The 23,811-nt window shown below is 35.4% G+C and overlaps 1 protein-coding gene across 9 annotated transcripts in view; it reads right to left on the bottom strand.

Moving 5' to 3' along the window:
• The window catches only part of ATP9B (ATPase phospholipid transporting 9B (putative)), a 174,748-nt gene that overhangs the window by 125,897 nt on the left and 25,040 nt on the right, over positions 1 to 23,811 (bottom strand). For 7 of the 9 annotated variants that reach the window (XR_008465058.1, XR_008465059.1, XM_054192857.1 and 4 more), the window contains 4 exons: positions 22,948 to 23,098; positions 18,495 to 18,608; positions 14,750 to 14,858; positions 5,464 to 5,522 (listed from right to left, as the gene is read on the bottom strand). Coding sequence is in view for 7 of the 9 variants with exons in the window: in XM_054192857.1 (XP_054048832.1) it covers positions 5,464 to 5,522; positions 14,750 to 14,858; positions 18,495 to 18,608; positions 22,948 to 23,098 (433 nt within the window). In the remaining 2 variants the exon portion in view is untranslated. Of the gene's footprint in view, positions 1 to 5,463; positions 5,523 to 14,749; positions 14,859 to 16,450; positions 16,604 to 18,494; positions 18,609 to 22,947; positions 23,099 to 23,811 lie in introns of those variants that run through there. The other 2 variants (XM_054192863.1, XM_054192859.1) reach the window with 2 other exon arrangements.

The following is a 23,811-nucleotide window of genomic DNA, read 5'->3' as shown; positions in this document are numbered from 1 at the left end:
AACAGTGCCGTTTGGAATAGTGTGATCTGAATAGATCTGTGAGAGTCAGTTGCTAGATTGTGTTATATGGGCTCAGCTTTCAAAATATGATGATGTAAACTCACGAAATCTCTGGGAGGCGGGTATCTCTTGTCACTCCCTGTAACATACTCTCAAGGACACCAATTCAGAAGTGGGACTGGAAGCAACTGTAACTGTATTCTCTGTTGATGGGAAGTTCAGTATAGAGGGGCCACGAAGGGCTACAGAGATGGTACTATCTCAAGCAAACAAGATGCTTGGAAAACAAGCAAGTTTGGAAACACTAGAAAATGAATGTATGTTCCGGTTTACCTAAAAATCCTATGCAGTTAGCAAAAAACCCTCCTCATACCTTAAAATTACGCATTTTCATTCACGGATACTTCCTGATTCGCAGCAATTCCCATTTATTTGTAAAAGCACAAAGAGTTAAAAATTTATGTGCTTGTCTGTATTGTCAACAGTATTCACCTTGAAGAGGCTGCTCACCTCCAACTGCAGCTAGTACAGCATTTTTGTAATTGTGCCTTATAACAGAAAATAATTAAATGTGTAGTGAAATTTATTACCCACCATGAGCCCAGATTCAACCATGAATATCTCACTCAGATTTGGAGAAAATTGCAGTAAGAGCATTAACCTTTATATATATTATTATGCATCTATTAGAGGAAAGGAAAAAAAGAGGAAAGGGAAAATGCAACTTCAAAATTAAATAAATCTTTCCTTAAATGACAATAACAATTAAACAGATATCCAGTCTTCATATAGATTAGCTATACATTTTTGCAGCTTCCCTGACAGCTCTGACATAAATCCATTACACGAGTTTCAGGTTACTGGCTTCATGCCTATAAACTTCCAGTTACTTGTAAACAAGCTGAAACACTTGACCAAACCCAAAAATTTTGCAAAAATAACAGTCAAATGATCTAATACTGAATTAAGCAGAAGCTCTAATAATCTGAATGAGGTATCAAGTTTTTACAAATAATTACCGACTTCCACAGAGAACTCACATTTCACATTGAGTAAATGAAACGTTCACCTGGTACCTGCTATCCAAGATTCAAGTCTTGATGCCTGACAAAACTGGGCAGAATCATAGAATAACCCAAGTTGGAAGGGTCCCAATAAGGATCATTGAGTCCACCTCCCTGCTGCATGCAGGACTGCCTAAAACTAAACCATTTGACTTAAGAGCAACATCCAGACACTCCTTGAACTCTGACAGGCTTGCTGCCACGACCACTTCCCTGGGGAGCCTGTTCCAGTGAATACCCTCTCAGTGAAGAACCTTTTCCTAATGTCCAACCTGAACTTCCCCCAACACAGCTTCATTCCATTTCCTTGTGTCCTACCACTGGTCACCAGAGAGAGATCAGCACCTCCCCTCTATTGCTCCTCTTGAGAGAGTTGCAGACTGTGATCAAATTAGTCATGTCATCATTTTCACACTGCAATAGAAAAAATGCATCTTGATTTTTTGTCTTTTTAGTGTGTTCTCTCTGCTTGTTTTTCTTTCCTGTAAAATAAAGTAAGCTTTTCTGCATTAACATATCTGAACATAACCTTCCACGTAGAGAAGGCTAGAGACTGTCTTGTCTTTACCACAAAACCAAAACCACAACGGTATTTAAGATTGACATCTCATTTTTCATCAGATTTTCCACATTTTAGAAGTGGGAAGAAAGGTACTGCAGGAGTACTAGACACCAAAATAATATCGTCACTATTACTGGTGACACTGGAGACCAAAGATCCCCCTGCAAAGACGTACCTAGTCACTATGATAGAGTGACTACACAGAAACAGATGGCAAGTATGCTACAAAAATCTTTAACATCTCATTATGGAGAAAATTAAGTTCTGTTGTACACTGTCACAGACAAACAGCAGCAATATGTCAATCATGTTAGCCCTCTCATGTCATATTTATCAAAGTGGAACAAGTTAAAATGACAACACATACAACTTCAAGCATTCAGAAACCCATGAAGAAACTATGTAATCTCAATTACCATGGAGATGAAGCTGGAAATGTTTATTGATATACACTGAAATTTGAATATGTAAGTCGTGAAAATGACTTGAATACATTGTTTTGCTTAAGCCTGGGCAGAATTAGAGCTCTAGGAAAGGAGGGCTTCCATTTCTCTCAGTGTTTATCTATGCTGCAGACTTACAGATTTATCCCTAGAGGTCTAACTACAGCAAGACAATGGTCAACACAAGGTAAGTGCTTCCCCAGCTTCTGGGATCCCACGACTAACTAACTCCATGCCATGCAGGAACACTAGACAGATTGGAAAACAAGAACACACACAAACACACCTATGCTTCTCTGCAACACAGGTTACAATAAAAATACCATTTCTAATAGCTTTCAAATTACTTTTTCATTTTTCTATGTTATTATCGTGAAATTGTTATTTACATAAGCTTCTGCAGCTCCCTAATCAGTCTTCCAATTCCCCTACAATTGCCCATAGCTATGAACCCTCAGAATTTTGCTTTTATTGTCCTTTCTTCTCCATTCATGTAATGAACCACATACTTTTCTCATTAGTAAAATATTCCCGCTTGCTTCTGAGTTATAAACAGAGGCACTTCCCAGTTGTCATCTTCTATCTGCATGCTAGCATTAACTGCAGTCCTTACAAATATTGGATTAATTTCACTTTACACCTGAGATTAAGAAAAAACAATTGTATCCCTTTACAACTCCAAGAAAAGCTCTCAAATTTTTAAGATAAAGCATTACTGTTCCATGTTTTAAAACACTATTATGTGTTACTATTAAATTATATTAAGTATGTTATTATTAATTATAACTAAATGTGTTATCAAGTTTTATGCCTTCTTTTCATCTCCAAATTATATTCCAAACTGTGAGTAAAATACAGTGTCTAAATAACAACATCTGAACTCATCCCTTGCAATTGTCTTATTTAGGAACACTATGCACACCTGTATCTTAAAAAAACGTATCTTAACACAAGCCAAGCAGAACACGTAGGATGTAGCATGTCTGTTCGAGGCAGGTGACCATTTTTGAACAAACATATACGAGTGTCTTTCAGCTTTTAAAAGCAGGCAATATTTTCTTCTTTTCAGGCCTCTTCCTGCCCTAGCATTAGTACATTACAAAGTTTTCAGCTGAAACAACAGATATATTACTCTGAACTAAACTATTTTAAGCACACTGCAGTTACTTAGAGCTACTTTGAAATTAATCAGACCTATTTTAAAAAAAAAGACAATAATCAGAGGATACTCGAGGTTTAAATCTAGAAGAGCCTTTCACTTGAGTTGTTAGTATTTGTGATGCAGTCACTAGTTAACATATGGATCTTCAGCTCAAATGAGTCATTAATTTCACTGCAGAAGTGCTGTTGATGCATCTTCCAGTCAAATACAATGTTAACTTGTTCCTTTGCCATTAGAGTGAGCAATTGAACATTTCACTCCCGACTGGTTCTTTGGCTTAAGAATCATACTCTGAAATTGAAAACTGCTTGCTCCAACAAAATACACTTCTCAATAGAACCAGAAAACATTTAATTTCATTAGTCTGAAGACAACCCCCAGCTAGGCCAAAAGGTAAAAAAGCTCTGCTGGAGCAGGAGGGAGTTTGAAGCTGAAATACAACATTCAAACAATTACATGCATCTTACTGAGATACCCAAGTAAAGTCTTGATCAAAAAGACCACTACTCATTATTTCCCTAAATCCTTAAACACTACTTTTTTTCCATTAAAAGCCTCAGGTACTCAGAACATATGATCTGTAAGCTGCTGCAAATAATGCTGAAATAGATGCTAATGACCTACCTCATACAAGACAGATTGATCCCCAAAGTAATTCCCGTTTTCCAAATTCCAGCATAATTTAACAGACTGATAGATCTCAGTAAATTTCAGGGAAGGCAGATTACCAATTAGCCACTAGAGTCTTCCCTACACTCCATAATAATTAATTCCAGGTTTAGAGATTAAGAAGGCCCTAAAAAGTTTCCTAATCAAAAGCAAAGCAAATATCTCATTCTCAGTCTCCTACGAGATCTGGAATAGGCGCAAGTGAGCAGCTGCAAGCTGACTCCACATGCACGCTAAGACGGCAAGGTGTAAGTCAGAACAGACGTAAGAGCCAGACATTGGCGCTAATCTTGTCTATGCAAGTATATGCTGCTCAGTCAGGCCCTAAAAGATATCAGCAGACAAAAGAAAGAAAGAAAAAAAAGGCAAGAAATAGTACGAACTACATGAAAATAGATGTATTTTAAGCTGAGAGCAGCAAATGAAATGAAACTTGGGTGTATTGTTCTTTCTTAGGACTATAGACAAAACAGAAAGGAAGGAAACAGAATTCTGGTTTCCAAAACAAACAGAAGGGGGGTTTCTTATATATGTCTGAAAAAAGGAAACAATCTCTATCCACTAACAATTTATGAATTCTCCAAGTTCTCCAAGTAAAAGGAGAGGTGTTAAGAAGTAAGAAAGCACAAAATGTATCAGGAGGGCATATTTGCTGAAGGATTTTCTTTTATCAGAAGTAATTTACTCCACTCAATCGGAGTAAAACCACCAAGAAGTTTAGAAAAGACTAGTCACTGACTGGGTTCTACTAAGGATTATTCTGCTGAGCTGCAACTTGCCATACAACACTTGAAACGAAGTTGTAGATACAAACTTGAGGTGCCTCCTTCCAGCATCTCCATGGATTAGCTCTCCATCGCTAATATAAAGCATGATGGGAATCACTTGCTGGCACCCAGAAAGTGAGTCACCTTTCCAGAACGAACTTAAGTAAAACCAGTTTACTCTGACAAGACAATGAAGTTGATTTTCGAGGTCACAATACTTTCTTAGTACCTGAGAAAGCCAACTGAAATAAGCAACACTGTCTTTATTATAATACTAACATCAAGGGGAAAAAAGTTCACAGCTCTCACTCACCATTTGCAATCCAACTGGAAAGCTTTTCTCCTTTTTAAAAAATATATAAACTTCTATATTATTTAATTATGTATAATATTACATACATATTATAATTATATAACTATTTTTATATGTAAATAAAACTTATCTTTGAAGGCTTCAGACATAGAAAACACACTGATTCGATCAGAAGGAACGTATTAGTAATCAGACAGCTTAGAACATTCACCACAGCACAAGCCAGAGAATTTAATTCAGTAATTGTATTCCCTTCACTAAATAAATTCAAGCACATACCAATTCACAAAACATAAATGCTTACATTCAATTAAGCTTATAATTAATCCAAAACCAGACTTCCTTCAAGATTCTCATAAGATTTGAACTAAAATACCAACTAGTTAGTACTTCACAGATAAGTACCTCGATATACTTTTCTTCAGAAGATAATTAGCATGTCAATAATCTTTAGTCTCTAAAATATATTTAAAAAGTATCAACCTTTTCCACTATGATGAGGTCTCCAACTTGTATGTCTGAACTCTTAACTTGCACTTTACCTTAAAAAAAAAGAAGAAATGTGATCAACTTAGGCAGTCATTAATAAAGAGTCACAATAATATAAATCCCAGAATGCAAGTTATAACTAAAGACATTATTGTTTGGTGAAAATGTTACAATTTACACAAAGTAGATCTCTGACAAACACATTAATAAATAATTTCATTTGTTTAAATAAATAATTCACTGGTTAAAAAAGTCTAGCTTTGCAACCAGTTAGCTATTGTAGAAGTATTACAGGAAAAAATATATACAGAAGATTCTCAAGTCTGATCTGTAGTATTAGGAACAGAGTTGTGAAACTGGAAAAAGGAATCTTTCACATATCCTGCTAGACAGCACTTCTATTTCGGACAAGTCAAGAGTTGTTAGGCTTACAGTCATGGAACATTCTCACGCACGAGTCACAGCACAGTTACTAACAGGTAGCTTTGCGTGGCCACAAAAGTTACTGATGTAATTGCCACTGTCTGACACTTGTTGGCAATTATAGTGGAAAACAGGTAAGTCCCTCAAGTTAGGAGAAATGCCGGAAGATTTCGTTTTAGAAAAGTAAAATATCAAAAGCTGAAATAGAGGGGTTTTCATTCTTTACAGCTGCCCATTCATTCTTTACAGCTGCCCATTCAGTAACTGCTGTGAACAACTCATTCAAAAATATATACAGCACATGTACCAATTTAATTTCTGTATGTTCTGTACAGTATTAATATTTGCAAGACTTGAGTTTTAACATTCTTACTTAATGGACTGAAAAACTGAGACAGAGAGGTTAAGCTACTGCCCAAAATGTCACTGTTGACCTCATTAGAATTTAGGAGTTCTAGTCCCAGGTCCTTGCAACAATTCCAGAAAAATTTTATTCCCCAAGTTAAAAACAACCAAAAAAACAAACAAAAAACTTGTAAACAAACAGGTCATGACATATGGATATCCTCTTCCAAGATATAACAGTTGATAAATCAGCAGGTATCAGGCGACAAGCATGTCAGGTAAGGTGCTAGAGTTCTAAATAAAAATCAGACCGAATAAATTAGAACAGAAGACCACAAAATCACAGGATAAGCGTCAATCAGTTTGGAATTTAATCAAAAGTATTATGAATAGTAGATTTTTCAATGCACATTCCATCATCTCTCAAAGTTATAAAGTTGTAAGTTGTTAGAAAATAAAAACTAAGCTAGGTTCCGAATCTCCATGAGACCTCCTCATCATAACTCTCAATGAAGAGAGATCAGGTAGTTAACCTTAAAAAATTCCTTGTACTTAACATGTGCATTTAGTCAAAGGTAGTAAGATTCACGTTATGAGTAAGTTTTCAGTACTTGCTCTTTAAAGTTGCATTTCATACAAAAGTAACAGCTCTTTTATATTTAATTCAGTCAATAATGTATGCCTATAGCTAATTTTAAATATATTTTCTATGACATTAGCACTTGTAAAACGTGCAATGTCGGAGGAAAAATCTGAGCTTTTGTTTGGCCTGTCTGCGAAGTTATTTCTGAAAGCCAGTCTTTGTTATTGAGAATGTTCTTTTTCAGCAATTCAATTTTTCAGTTGCCAAAAACACATTCCTGCAAATATAAAACAAAATATATCTTCGATCTGACTCCTAACTCTGCCATAACACATTTGTGAGTGAAGGGAGTAAAAGACCAAGGCATAAAAAGCTACAGCAAGAAACATCAGCAGTTCTCCACAGGAGTTTCAAGGTACCTATGGAGATTGTTAGTGACAATCTCTCAACAATTTTAACATTTTTTTTATTAATCTAAAGTAACTAATACTAAAACTCAACCACTAAAAGAACACTCTGATACCAAATCAACATATTTAGTCTGCTTAACTGCATAAGTCTGTGTATTCTCTTTATAAATTCTTATGTTTTGACTAGAAGTTAATAGTATATACCAGAAAAACATTATAATGTTAACTTTGCTTTCTAGGTCTGTTAGCTTTACCAGAAGGATAGCATTTCCTATTTTGTTTTCAATTTCTCTGCTAACAATTTTTATCCATTTATCAGTGTGATAAAGCAAAGCAACTGATTACAGTAGTAACAGACACAAAAATCCTAGTACCAGCTACATTAAGTCTCAGATCTACACCACCTATGCAGTCATATATGACCAAAACCATTCAGAGATACTAATCAAATCCAATTACTAGCAATTTTATCAGCTTAAACAATTTAATCTTCCACAGTAATTTTCTAACAGCATCTACAGTTCAGATCAAAAGACGCTAAGTCCCAGAGACAAGAGAAGGTAGAACACTCGTTTGCAACACGATGTAGGGCAGACAAAAAGCAAAGACCCCCATTGCCAAGTACACCAACAGGAACCCACACTGCACCTTTGCTTGTACTCAGACTAGCAATCCAAGGAATTTCACATCTGAATTGAAAAGTTTCCTTATCAGACTGTTTTCTAGGTGGTTGCGTATAGTGCTACAGAGTACTGTCTTTATTACACACTAACATATCTTGTTAGAGCATCCTGTATATCCCCACACGTAAGGAAGTGGTCTGTGACATACAAGGTGCTTAATTCTACAATGAATCTGAATGGCAGGACATATTCCATTAAAAACATAATGGTAAAATGTGGCAGTAATTCAAGAAGTGGCTTACGTTTTGAAAAGTCAACAAATAACACTTTCCTTCAGACTAACAAAAATGAGAATCATTAGACACCATTTCAGAGAACATTAAAATAATGCAATACTACAACTTAGTGAAGATGCATATAGAGAAAAAAAGACACTGAATGTTATTCACTGCACAAATTATTTTTGCGAACTATTTTTTCCCTAAAAACATCTCCGTAGCAAAACACTCTTCACCATCTGTGTAATTACCAATAAAAAGTCCAAAGCTGTCAGAAGTGGCTGCGCATCCAGACTTTATAGTCCACCAAGGCGCAAGGCTTTCGCCTAAAGCAACATATAGAATTATGCAGAACTGGAACACTGAAATGTGTCTGTAGTAATTCATTATACTCCCAAGATAAAGCCTTTTGAAATGAATTGCAATGATTTTAAAAACTAATAAATATCTTATACGTGCTAACAAGTATTTCGCATAAAAATTTAAGAAATGAAGTAAACAAAATGTGAGCGTATACTATATCAGAAATTACTTTGTTTCTTTTTATTGTCTCTACTACCTGAGTGCAGCACACTCCTGAAAGAACAGTAACTTCTGAGTCGCATTTTCAAATTCTTTTTAGTTTGCTATTACATGTTACCCATGGTACCTTGAGCACTGTCTGAAGTACTGCTTCTGGAGTTGGTAACACAGCCTGTCTCTATCCCATAAATGTAAAACTCTTGAGTGAAAGGAGTCAAGTACAGACCATAAGAAAATTTTATCTGGCATCTGTTAGCTCCAATTGTCAGCATGATTAGAGTATACATAATACAAGAGGAGCTGGGAGAACGCTTACGCCTACAGTGAGTCTAAGGTGAGGATGCTGACCTTTGAGTGCAAGCCCTGTCCTTAGGTCCTTCTTTCAAACTCCATCTTACATAGTGAACTGAGGTTAGCCTTTAATCACCAATTGAAAACTCTTAGAGAGAAGCTTCCTAACTCCTCTCCTCTGTGTACTTTCTCCTCTTGCATGAAATGGAAAGCCTTCATTCTTTCTTATCCAGTCTCCTGGAAGCTGCAAAAATGTGGAAGAAAACACTCCCCTTGACATTTCCTCTCTTCCAGCCTCTTTTTGAAATTCGTTCTTACGTTAAAATTTCAAGTTCTGTTTCTGCAGTTGCCTACTGCTTCCCTAATCAGATAGATTAAATTGATACAGTTCTTTAAAAAACTTATCTGTTCCAAATAGTCTAAATACCAGGAATGAAGTTGTCAGTAGGTCTGAAATACTACAAGCAATAAAGACCTAATGTTGTGCCTGTAGATTCAGAAAGAACGTTGTTGTTTTTTAATGCAGTTGCTTTTTAAAAATCAGGATGACCTGCTCTTGAAGAGCTGAAATTCTAATGTTAGAAGAAGTTTCAATACAGATTTCAAATAACTGCGAAAGAATAATATTACAATAATCAAGACATTCTAACAAACATCTTACTTTAAAGTTGCAGATAACATAGGTATAAGTGATTGAAAACTGACTGCCGCTTGACAGAGACCATTTTGCTATTTAAAAAAAGGTCAACTGAGATATAAATTCAGTGATGTGTCATTTTAGGAACAGAGCAGCTCCCACTGCATAAACAGAAGTTCAAAAGTAAAAAAAAAAAATTCAAATCACTGTAGCTCTCTAAAACAGACCTCTCAATTCTCCAATTGTAAAGGAAATACACTAGCTTTCACACTTTGTTCTCTTATGCGTAACAGTTATTGGTATTTTCTCAATTTCGCTCAGTTTTGGCATACATTTTCAACTTCACTGTATTCTTAAACACCCTTTAAGGATACAGCAACGACCTAAGTCTGGATGGAATTGGAAGCCTGGATGGAATTATTTTGTTAATCTCCTCTCCCCTGCCACTCATTTTTTTTCTTTTGCTTGGCAGGTGAGAGCGAGTTCTGCAACACTTCCGCAAATCATGTCAAACATCCTAGGATGAAGTGACAGATGCATGCTGCTTCTGCAACTCACAGTTGTGACTATCATACTTACTTTCTTCTTGATCTTTTTTCTTCAAAACTTCATTAATACTGCATGGGCAAACCTAACTAAGAAAGATCCAGGGCAGGACTGCCAATTTGAAGAATGGAAAGGGAAAAACAGTTAAAATTGCTTTACGATTTTATTATCCAATTGGCTTTTGGCAGCTTAATGAAAGAGATAATAGCCAGTTTACGAACTTGAGGTGATTCTTCTGCAGAATAGCAGCATTTTTTCATTGACACTTAACTAGTCATATCGAAGTGCACGAGACAAGCTGCAACAAAAGTATAATCGTCCTTTAGGAAAGAAAAACAGAAGTCCTCCCAAACCTGCATGCACAGGTCTAAAATTTTTTCCATTGCAGCTTCTGCTTTACAAAAGGATATGCAGGTGAGCTGCTCTGAAGCAGAAAAAGGCAATTAAATTGACAGGATCGTCAATAGCAAGATAATTTCAATTCTACAGGCAGATACTCGTCCTCCATCCCATTTGATATGAAAAAAGGAAAGCAGATTTTGCAACAAACATCTCAATAAAAAGATTAAGACAGCAGAATGCATCATACACTGAACAACTGAAGAGATTCAATACCATAACATAGGAAAGTATACATAGGAAAAGATTCACATGAAAGGCATGGAGATGGGTACATTTAATTAACTTGTTCAGAAAAAAATTCAATACATTTACTGATTTGCATGTTTCCTCATTTGCCACAAAGGGCTGAAAAAGTAGAAACCATTCAAACTTAACACGTAGCAGGTTCACTTTCTTGACAAGTGCAAAGTTACACATAGGAAATTCACCAAGGGATGACTGAGCTTTGCCATGGTACATGTCAAAGAGAAAACTGCGTAACATTGGGTATCTCTTGGATCAGAATTCCTATCTAGGCATTAAACTGGCCATGGATGCGTGAGTACAACGAAGTAACACTTAAATCCGATGCCCCATTCTCCCTTGATTTCCTCCTCGGAACAGCTCATTATTATTAAAAAAACTAAGACCTACTGATTAGAGCAAGTAGTTATTCAAGGTCATAAATTACTAAAAAGAAATTCCAAGTCTTCAAGAGTCATTAATGTGAATCCACCATCTTCAAAAAGCTGGTAGTTCTTACACTAGCAACATACATGTCAGAAGACAACATTCACGTTTTACCTGTTTAGGGGTTCCTGAGGCTAATAATAATGACTCCCCAGAAAGTCAACACTGCTAGCTAGTCAGAGAATTCCTGATTTTAATCTATTGCAATGCTGTATAAAAGAATTTTAACTTACAAATCAGCCTACCCACACTATTTTTATACAAGTAATTAATCACAATTCAAATCCCAGTAGCTTCTCTTGCTACAAATGTTTGTTTCCCTATAGTAAACAAACACTTCCGCAAAATAACTAACTAAAAGTGATTAAATTCTCATGTTTATCTTCCAAAAATGGTACAATTAAATCAAGGATAACACTGAACCTTGCTAACCTTCAGTTTTCCTACTGTCTAATTTGAGCAAAGGCAACCTGCTTAACCTCTCTCTGTCAGTTTCTCCATCTTTGCGATGGAAAAAATACCCATTTCAAAGAAAAGACTGTAAAACCTACACAAGTCAAAATCACTGGGGAAAAAGAAAAAAAAAAGAAAAAAAAGATGCTAGAGCAGTATAAAGTGCAGTTCCATTCTGAAAAGTGACTCTTAAGAGTGGCATCGATTTTCAGGCTTTTAATTAAATCAGTATCAAGTTTGTTCATTCACAAGTAACAAAGCCTTCTTTCTCCAAACCATTAGCCTGTAGGTTGGTACAGTAAGCCTAACTGAATTTTTGCAATTGAAGAGTACTGCCAATATTAAGAATCAGGTAATTCTATTGAAAGTTATTTATAAAAAATCATTTGCAGAAGTGTAGTACTTGACTTTATTAATTTGCACAGATAAATACCTAAATCCTTCTCAAAACCTGTAAAAATCTTGGTCTAATTTTATCATAGCAGGAAGTCCCATTTTTTGCCTCAAAGTGATACTGTTCAGTTTCAGAATGCTTTGCTATGAAAAGAACCCTATATTATGAAAAAGGTGCAATTCATCATCTATTCATTATTTTATACATGTGTTTGTGGCAATTTTTAGTACAGCTTAATTTTGAGTGGGCACTGCGGTAATGTTTTCATTCTTAAAACTGGCCATAACTCAAAACATTGTTAGCTCATTGATCACACCACTGTCTACATGCAATTCAGGGTGCACTGTAAGCAGAATCTTTACTTCTGTAGAGTATCATGGTCTTAAAAAAAACAAAAAAACCCAAACAAAAACACACCAAAAAACACACAGAACAAAAACCAAGCATGAAATCATGATGGCACTGACAGCAAAACCTGAAAGACAAAATAGACATACACGTTGTGGGTAAAAGCTGATATCCTTTTTTAAAAAGGGCATTTTTAAAACTGCTTTTGAACAAGTCACTGCTCTCTACCTGTCAGTTCCTGATGTAACTTTTGGGTTTTACCTATATACTACTGTATAGTATTTTTAAATCTCTATTCCATATCTAGAAAACAGCTGTGTCAAGGTGACCAAATCTGATTTTAATTTGACAACTTCTGTATTTCTAGGAGAAGCTGCAAAATGAGAAGTTTCTCAAATACACATACCTGCATGAAATATTGCATGAGCTGGGAACGAAGAAATCAGGATTCCAAAACTTCTACTTAAATGCTGCTTAAATGCCTAGCAATTTACCAGAAACTCCAAGATTAACTCTAAACAAGTGAAAAAAAGAAGCACAAAAAGCAGCAAACTTAGCTCTTAGAACAGCAAATGTCAGTCTTGACATTTACGTCACACTGGTAACTATAAACTACACATGTGCTTCCAGAACTAAGAATTTCAAATTACTAACACTATTGCTGAATAGGGTAGGATTGTTCTATCTGTTTGAAAGGTGAGTGTTCGGTGGCCTACTGTAACAGATCTAAAAAACAAATAAACAAATAGTAGGTTAAGCTACAACTTTGCAAGAAAAGCTGTTAAGAGTCCATTTCTTTACAGATTGCATTAAAGACTGTAAAGATCAGGAGGCCAGCAATGCAACCACTTGTGTTGAACAAATGACAGCTAGCCCATTCGCCAAGTTCCACAATGGTATGTCTAAATGTTGATGAAGCTATTTCAGACTGACAAGGAAGGGAAGAATGACAGGCAAATATTTCCAACATTTGTTCCCTTCTCTATGCAAACTCCAGAAAAAATGCAAGTCTCCATACAGTGAGGAAGCAGTATAAACTCCTCTCAGCTGCTAGGTTACATCATCACTAATGAGACTGTTGCCTGTTTACTTACCTTGCAATTACTTTAAAAAAAATGGGGTAAGATTTCAGACAGAACATACTTGTGCTACATTACAAACTTTTCATCCATTTTTTTTCTGGAGAGAATATTATCCAGAGCTACTCCAAGAGTTTAGTTTCTAATGAAGACTCCCAGATCCGGTGAGGCTACTATTCCCCCTGACTCTCAGAAGATATTCACGAAAATATACTAAAAAGCGCAGTGAAATGTACGTCAGGAATTAGTGAACAGAATTTACACTTGACACAATGTATGCCACATACTCTTGACCGCTTGAGACGCAACCTCACGTTCCTTAACAACTTCCCACTTTCTAGAACTTTTATGCCAAGGAAAATCCTTAACAGAGACTTCCCAGGATATTGCAGCAAAATAACTTTCAAGGGTAATATGCAAGATCATGTTGTTTTGTAAGGTTACTCATTACAGTTTGACTTGATAATAGGTTATTCATTATTTTTTGGCACCTTTCTCTGTGGTACTCTATTCTGAATCTAAACACTAAAATGTGCTAAGCAATATAAAAGTGGAGAGGAGTGCATAGTTTTTTCTGTTACACCCATGTTTAAAATTTACAATATCCTACCAAATTTAATTGTCACTTAGCAGCTGAAGTGCTTCATTTCCTGAAAAGTCTTTGTGAAAAACTATTAAAGGTTTCAAGTCCAAAAAAAGTCGTAAGTGTGATTTCTCCTTTTATTAATGTCTGGAAAGAAAACTGGCTGTTTGTACTGCATGATCATATAGATTTCAAATTATACGCAGAAACTGAAATCGATATACTGAAGCTGACTCACAATACATCTTCCTTTTCTTAAGCACAAATATATCCACTAAGTTTGAAAGACTCTAGTAAATTTTAATTAGATCATATTTCTTAGTTACTGATCCCTTATTTCCTATATACACTTGATACACAGCTGACAGTGTTGCTGAGTTACTGTTCAGTATCAATTTCAGAGGAGAACTGCACTTTGAAGCAATAGTACTAAACAGCAGAATGCTTCAAAAATATATACAATTATATACATACACCTTTCCTTTACAAACAAGAAAAGATTTACAACACTTCTTAAACAGATCAAGATTAACAATCATATTTATCTGAGGGAAATCAAGCACTTCTAGTTCAGTATCAGTTTCATTCTGAATAGTGCAGCTTGAGACTTACTTCTTTGAACTGAAAGTCTGTAAATGTATATATAAGAATAAGATGAATTATTTTAAGGATTTATACAAATGGTTTTGCTAACCTCGTACTGTAAGCTTGCTATATAACTGTGAGTTCATTTCCTTGTCTCTCTTGTAACGTCGAAATTCATCAACGGCTTCCCGTACCACCGTGACTGTCAAAACAAATCCCTGTTAAAGAGAATTACGCAATTCAGAATTGTAAAAGTGCTGGAATAGAGATACACAAGTAGGAACACTATACAGAGTAGGAACATGTGCTTTGAATATTTACTTTTTTCCTCATTTGGGTTTTGGTGTTTTCTTCAATCTGTTAAAATAATATCTTGGTTTAGTCCAAGAAAAGGAAAACCATACTTGTACACTGTACAGATATAATCAGAATAACTACAACTCCAAATACATGTAATTTAGCTATAATTTGAAATTTTAAAAAAATCAAAATGCTTTGGATGAGCTAAAGACAGCCATTCTAGTTCAATAAGCATATTTCCCTATCTTCCACAAATTTGAGGGTTTTACCAAAAACATTAAGTCTCCAATCCTCAGTTCACTGCCTTTTTCCAACAGACAGAAATGAAAAGGTAACAGATGGCTAGTTTAATTAAATTTGCCATTTTAAATGCAGTTATTTACCAATATGTCACAAATATTGACAAAGAAAAAGGGGGGGGTTGTTCTGGAAAACTAAGTATCTCGATGCTTTGGCTGCTACTTTCACAGGATAGTGCTACTGCAGCTTCTGCTGGAAGCACAGAGTGCGCTACACGCAACTAAGATGGTCTCTAGCCATAAAAGATAGTAAGCTGAAAAGCACACAAAACAGTTCAGGGATAAGCATGTAAGAGTTTCGTCTGCCTTTCTACACCTCCTCAGATATGGTCTTCTGGCTTCTTAAACTCCATCAGTGAACAGGAAATAAAATTTTCAACAGTAAAAGAATCTTATCTTTAAGTAAGATGGCTAAAAAATTCAAATATTCACAAATCCTCCAACAGATAAGGTTCTAGATTATCTATCTAGCTTCAGATGCCCACCAATACTTTGCTCCTATAGAAGAAAATTTATAGCATCAGACTTCTTTTCTTGTGGAAGCCCAACCTTCCCCTACCCTCCCAGCAATAAGAAAAGAGTGAAGGTGTAGGGTTTTCCTAAAGAAGTCTTGACTAAAATTCTCCTTTTCAATAGCAAGAGCTGTTTTGCAGTTCCAGCCTAAAATTTCAAGGCTTACTCTGTTGCAACCTTATAGTTAAACACTTATTTGTTCAGCTTTACATTAGCTACAACAATTATATTAGAACTACATAGAACAAAAAAGTGCCTTTGCAAAATGCATTCCTTTTCACTCCTAGGGCATGAATGAATGAGCAGTAAGGTTTTCCCCTTTTCTGGCAGCAGCATTTTCATGAATTTTGTCAGTATAGGTATTTTAGCAGCATAAAAAGGGCACTTCTGAAGCACCTTCAAATATATTTCCCATTTGCACCTATCTTATTATCTAGACACTAATCAAAGCACAGAATGCAAGGTTGTTAACTGCAAGAATTTCCCCTAGTGGTCACCGTACCTTGCCAGGCAGCTCAGTACAGCTGACCATTACTACGAGGAACAATTTAAGAAAGACATTTCCTTTTTTCCCCATTTGCTCAACGGAACTTGAGCTCTTCCAAAGCGGAGCTCAAATTGTGAAACCAATCTCACAAAAAACCCCTGTCATCTTCCTTTAACTGTTAGCAGTTAAAGATATATAGCATAGTGCTTACAATCAAACTTGTATGCTTTACATCCTTTGTATGTTGGACTGGAAATGAGAAGTCCATTTGCTACTGTGCGAATGAAAACAAACCACTAAAATACAGTCATTTGAAGAACTCCAGTGCTTGATCTAAGTGTATTATTTCTGTTTGTTGTAAAAACTGTTGAAGTAAAAAACAAAAGACAAAACAAATGCAAACCCAAAACAAACACCCCACACCACCAAAGAAACCAAAAAACTTTTTAGCACATAGTCAACTTCTATTCAGTTGATTTAAAGTACCAGGTCAAACCATTTTTCATTTCCTTTAAAATATTGAGAGAATATACAAGCGAAATCACAGCTACCTCTGTTATTATTGAAAAATTTATCAGCAGTTACATGCTCTTTAAAGAAAATCAAGCTTCAGAGATAGCCTAATGGGTCTGACTTAAATGTTTTATATTTTCATAATACATACTGAACCTTACTCAACATCCAATTAGTGTCGTTTACCTGGAGATTAACAACTAGTAGAAAAGCTATCCAAGTAGAAAAAAGTGAGTTTAGCAAAAACGGGTACCACTAGCACTAACTGAGATATTATTGTATTTTCAAGATGTATGTGAAGACTGGGAAACATCCTTCAAAATATCCTCGAGTAAGACAAACACGTCAATACAGATAGATTATCAGTGTTTGCAAAATACAGTATTTTCTCCCTTTTTTGGGCACAGCTGAGATGCTAAGTGGTTTGTTGTTTTTTCTTACTACCCCACTAAGGTACAGAGCTGTACACAGCACTTCACTGTGAAGAGATCAACTTCCAGACAAAGCTGACTGCTGTCTTTTCTTACTGGGTCAGTGACAAAGACCTTTGTAAATATCCATTTCAAATCCCACTGTTGAACAAGCTTTCTGTCTTGGAAGTGTTTTTTTGTTGCAGCAGAAGCCAAAAGTTGTCTGGAAATAAGAGGTGTGACGAACCTTCAGGACCATCTCTCCACTTATCAATACTTAAAAGGACACATGTTGCAACAATTAAAACAATGAAATCAATCCAGAATATTTACTCTATTGACTTGTTAAGAACGACCTTTACTCAAGCAGTCAGCATGTCACTGTTCCTCTTGAATACCACTGAGAATAAATGCTACTGAAAAATACAATTTTTTTTTTTTATAAATTTAGAAAACAAAGCATTTGTTCTTCCTTCCTTGCTTTTAAACCTGTTGTGGAGGGGCCGCGAGGAATATGAAAGAGAAGGTAGTGATCTGGTTACAAACAAGAAAAGAATTCCTAATCATGGGAATATAGCTGGCAGACTACCAAAAGGGCCTCCACTGAAGAGAATACAATTTTGAAACCTTAGGAAATCTGAGTCAGAAGCAACTGGTTTGAACAGTTTCCCAAGAAAATACTGCAGAGGGCTCAATAATAAAAAGACATCTTGAAAGGAATCCAGCACAACTGGCAGGGCAATCAATTAGGGAAAGCACGTTTAATGAATAACTTATTTTCAAGATGCATTTTCCTCCTGCTTTATCCATGGTTTAAAATATTTTATCTCAATTTTTGTGAAAAAAAGGACATGATCAAAACCTATACAGAAGGAATGCAAAAAATTTATGCTTGCAATTCTGACCTAGCCTGAAAACATAAAATAGCAAGCAAATAACAATAAACTGAAAGAAATTTAACACACAAATCACCTATTTTACCAAATAAGGTTCTCCACTAGCTGAAGGTTTTTTTGGTTGTTTTTTTTTTTTAAACCTCTCAAGTAAGGAGCACCAGAAAGAAGCACTACACAGACTATCTGGTTACCAAACCCACCTCCAGCCTGTGGGGCCAGGAGCATGGTAGGCAGGTGGAGGGCAGGGCTATCCAACAACAGCTTCTGGAGTATCTGCTGTAAAATACTGTAATTTCAAATAAGCACTTTACTTCTGTTACATACTTTAATCACTGTAGTTTACCAGATGCAAATTTATGAAATATATGTACACATGAACTTGTCATATATAGTTAAAAAAACCAAAACTTCTAGTTAATAGTATTTTTCTGTTTACCAGAGGAGCCCAGTACGTGTACAGGTAGCCTATTTTCAATGCTGGTACAAACTGTGAGCAGGACACGACGAGAAAATAGAGATTCAAGAAAAACTTGAACTGTTCATACAAAACCTAAAATAAAAAACACAAAATAGATAAGTGCCTTAAAATTTGTACCCATAACGTACATAAAAATCACTTTTTTGTGATAGCAGATATAAAACCATTATATGTCATACTGTTATAGTATGCCACTCATATCAATCTTTACAAATATAAATACATATCAAGATCACTGTGCAAAGATTTACTCTGAAATTTTACAGTAAACAGAATTCAGATGTTTGTAGAAGCATCTTGCAATAGTTTTATATCCACAAGTTACCTTTATGTTTATGAGTCAAGACAGTTATTTAAAATTCTGCTTTTTAATATTATCAATAAAAAAAGCAAAATAAGTTTGCAAGTATCTGAACTTTCATTGGTTACATTAAGTTTTCATTTTTAACTGCTAAAACTTTTCTTCCTAAAAATACAAAATTAAAAGTGAATCTTCATTTTCTCTTAAGTACCAATACTTAAATTCTGTTTTATCTGCCTCACAATGTCTGTCTGAAAAATGTTTATATCCTGGCCTTAAATAATAATAATTAGAAGAAATTATTGGCATCAAGAGAACAGAAACCATTTACAAAAATATTATCCCAGTCTTTGTCATTTGAACTTCTACAGAGTAGCAAAACTGAGCACGCTATACCATGCTGCTCTGCATCACTGTGAGAATACCCTAAAACTTCAGCCCTGTCTGCAGCACATGCAGAAAATAGTATACGTGAACTCCTCATTACTTCTGTTTGCTGCGTTCCCTCAGCACACTCCCTCCTCATCACAGCCACTGAAATTTCTCCTCTTGCAGGGCTGGAAGCTCTACAACTCATCTGCCTTCTTTCTGAAGGCCTTTGATTCTCAAAGGGACAAAGGCCACCATCAAGTCGGATGCACTCCTTCAAAATTACCATTTCCTACTCTTCTTAAGAACAGTGAAATTACTCAATGTTCAAGAACAAATGTTGTTTAGGAAGATAAAGGAAGGCTACAGAAAAGATCCAGTGAGTAAGGGTAAGTGACACTGTTCTCTTTCCAAATGGCTATCATGTGAAGAATCTCAGAATAAGGCGGTATACTTCAGTTTCCATAACAAAACAAGCTTTTTACAAAAGCAACCACAGTTTAAGTTTGCAGAAAGTTTAAACTACAAAAGATTTTTGACAGAATAACATGGGCTTTTGAGGTAATTTAGAAGAAATGCTCAGCAATAAATTTCCCAAAATATTATTTTGCAATAAATACTGGTACGTAAGATATGTTTATTAATAAATCAAAGTTTTGGTCTAAACTCCAAGATAATTGTCCAAGTTCTAAGTGAAGACACAGTAACCTTACCACAGAATACATTGTCCCATATTCCAAAGTAGTGACAGATGCAAAGATTCCTTTGGTAATTAAAAGCATCACTTCAGCAAGCGCATGTTCTCAACATAGCTTTAGTTATAATTACAGTACTAAGACAATTATTCATTTTATAGGATTTTGAACATTCAAAGAATACATATATTTCTTTAATAGGCCAGGATAACATGGCACCTCCAGCAGGATGATCAGAAGTGGCTACTGAGCTCGGAACATTGAGACTCGAGAAAAATGGATAAGCATTTAAAAGCTAAAAGACTCAAAATAGATCAAAAAGCCACATTTAAAGAGTGTCTCCATCTTTTACAATCCAGTTAATATTACAATGACTTCTGCATGAAAATCAAAAGTTACTGGACAGATATTTATTGCTCTTATCAATCCAACATTAGTACTCAATTATGTAAAAACCTATGTCCTAGGAAAAATTATTGAAGGAAGTTCATTTCAAAGTGTCTTTCTGGCCGGCACCATAAAGTAGCAGTACCTCAAAATTGACAGTTTCTTACAAGAGTGCTACATTATTGTTCAGCTAAAGGCCACCTAAACAGCATCAATGGAGAAGATTTTTTTCAAAAGCACGGAATTCTGTTCCACTATTTACCAACAAAACTGTAAAGCCAAAAAAGGTGAAATTTGAAGTTGCAGGGAAAGTTGGAGCATTCTTCCAAAATAAAATGAATTTGGCTTGAACCTGTACCTTGTGTTACTACCAATGAAGTTTATACACTCATTTAGAGCAGTATGCTTAACTGTTTAAAAAAAGACTTGATATATAAGGTAAAAGAAAAGTCCACAGAGCACTTCAGGAGGTGCAGATCTGCAAGAGCACCCACCCACCCAGAGAAGATGGGAGTTAAAAACCACCTTCCTACAAATCTTTTGAATCCTGGCAGACCACTGACAGTTCATTCGATAAAAAGCTGAACACTTCAGTCCAGGTTAAACAAATTGAAAAGTCTACAGTTACATAAAACTGATTAAAAAAAAAAATAGACTACTGCTTTGAATTCAGGAGAAGTATCTTAAAAACCTTCCCATCACAGAAGATACTCTTTATGTAAATTTACGCAAAATTCCTAAGCAGCAGATGTATACAAAATAGTAAATGGGAACTGAAGAAACTGGTGCAAAGATAGAAGCAGTAAGTATTTTACATAAATGTTAGGAAATTAGATGATATCTTGGAAATGTTACAGCTCTTTCAGCCAGTAAATAAAATTCTGTTACTCTGAACAATATTTCAAGCTTGCATTCTGATATGAAATCATTGAATATTACCCATTGCCAGCCACTACTTTAAAAAAAAAGATACAACTCTAAACAGAAGACAAAACTTCACATGATGAAAATTTCAACCAGGGTAAATCACTGGAGTCAATACTTGTGACTTAATTACATTTATGAGTTTGGAATTTACGTTTAAAATTAAAACTTAGGAACATTTTATTTTCACCAACTATTGGGCTTTACGTTTAAGATGTCACTTAATTTTGAAGTTACTACTGAGTTTCCAAATACTACCACTAAAATAAAAATCTGATTCTGCCTATACTGTAAAAAACAAGACTTTCAAAAGATGAAAAAAGAACAAACATTCTCTCTCTCTCAACAGGTAATTGCAAGCTATGGCTGATCCCTATAGGAAACATGAATCTAGTTTAGGATTTGTAATCTACACTGCAGATTTCTAGTCACAATAATCAATGGCTTAGTATATGCTTAATGAATTTTGTGACCTTTAGGAAAGCATATGTGGCTTAACAAGTTTCAGTGTATTTAATAATTTAAACTTTGGAAGAAAACGTTTACTTTGTTCAATAGGGATGAGAATATTTTATCCGCCTCTGATAAGTGACATTTTATTTCTTTGACAGGAGATCAGTCTTAATTACAAAGCCATTAATTTTTTTTTGTTTTAATAAAGAAATGTATTAGAAAGCACCTGCCAGTCATTGGACTAAAGAGGCCAGAAGAATAGAATCAATACTCTTATAAACCAGCACAATCACTTAAATAAAAAATTTAAGACAAAGCGTATCTGTATTCAAATGCAGAAAACATTCAGTTTTTGCAACAGAACACAGGACTCGTGGATGGTATTAGTAAGTGTATGAGTAAAAGTGTATTAGTAAAATCTGTAACACAGCAACATACACTTTTAGGTTTTAACTACTGAAGCTACAAATACAGCTATTGCTATATTATAACAACAATTTATTTTTTTTAAAATATGAACTTGACAAAGTTATAATGTCTCTTTTGTCTTCATATACACTGTGAACATTATAGGGAAGAAAATGAAATTGACACAATATGGCTTCTTAGAAAAAAAAGTGACAAAAACCCTTCCGCTCCAGAACAAAAGTATTGTCTGAAGAACTGCATTCAAAACCAAAAAGACATCACAATTTGTATAACTGCAATAAGAAATACAACTCTGAAAAGCACTGGTTTACTAAACTTGGCCTTACGTGTCATATAAATTGAAGAGGTGAGTTGTTTTTGTCATTTAAGGAGTTGACTTTCACAATACATTATTTACTTACTATGCTTTCAATGGCAGGGAGTATGACAAAATATCTATGGGAGAACATTGCGGTTTTCAACCATTTAATTCTCAATTGAAGTCAGCACTTTGTAGTATTTTCACAACTGACTGTGTAGAAATGCTTCTGCTTTAAAAAGAGGATTATAAGTTTCTAATGATGACTAGAAATGCGCAAGGAAACCCATCTCAAATTTCTAGAGGTTCACTGAATTCCAACCACTCAAACAAACATACTGCACTTTTTTAGTGAATATCCCTCTGAAAACGAAACAATTCAGAAAAAAAAGCAGCTTTGCTCTCAAACTGTCAATTTTAATTGAAGACATCAAGATAAATATAAAAAGAAAAAGAAGAATCCGGGCAAACAAAATTATCTTTTTGCAGAATCTACAGAACATATAGTCAGCCCAATACTAAAAAAAAATAAAAATAAATGGTTAGTAGCCTTACCCCAGGTATAAAGGTAAAGACGTTGTATTTTTGATTTTTTATGGCATTTTTGGGGTATTTTTCTTCACACTTTTCAGGACACCCAAGCCACACTGTGCGAGCCTTCAGCTCTTTCTTTCTTCGGCAAATGTTTATGAGCCAATCAGAACAACTGAAAAGAAAAACAATTGTTTACTTTAAAACTAAAAATTCACTACACACGATTACTATTTCCAAACCTGGAATCCTAAAGGCAAATATCTAAGAAAAACAGGCTTAAAAATTTTTGCCACATCTAAATAAGCAAGCACAATGTTGACTTGTAATATTTAGGGCAATTACACAGTACTCAACTCATTCAGACATATATAAACGCTTGCAAATTCTTTACAGGAAATCCTAATAAAATAATGACAAGTTTCACTACACCTCATCCCGACACAGGTTCAAAACAATTTTTGCATAAGGATCTGCAATGGTGAAGAGGAGGCTGGAGCACCTCTCCTGTAAGGACAGAATGAGAGAGTTGGGGTTCAGTCTGGAGAAAAGGCTCCGAGGAGACCTTATAGTGGCCTACCAGTATCTTAAGGGGGCCTACAAGAAAGCTGGTGAGGGACTTTTTAGGATGTCGGGTAATAGTAGGACTAGAGGAAATGGATTAAAACCAGAGATGGGTCAATTCAGATTGGACGTTAGGAAGTTCTTCACCATGAGGGTGGTGAGGCACTGGAACAGGTTGCCCAGGGCTGCTGTGGATACCCCATCCCTGGAAGCGTTCAAGGCCAGGCTGGACGGGGCTTTGAGCAGCCTGGTCTAGTGGGAAGTGTCCCTGCCCATGGCAGGGGGGTTGGAACTAGATGATCTTTAAGGCCCCTTCCAACCCTA

This window comes from Rissa tridactyla, chromosome 2, assembly GCF_028500815.1.
Source record: "Rissa tridactyla isolate bRisTri1 chromosome 2, bRisTri1.patW.cur.20221130, whole genome shotgun sequence".
NCBI lineage: Eukaryota > Metazoa > Chordata > Aves > Charadriiformes > Laridae > Rissa > Rissa tridactyla.
Note: the sequence above shows the minus strand (reverse complement) of the source record. Positions and strands in the feature narration are given on the sequence as shown.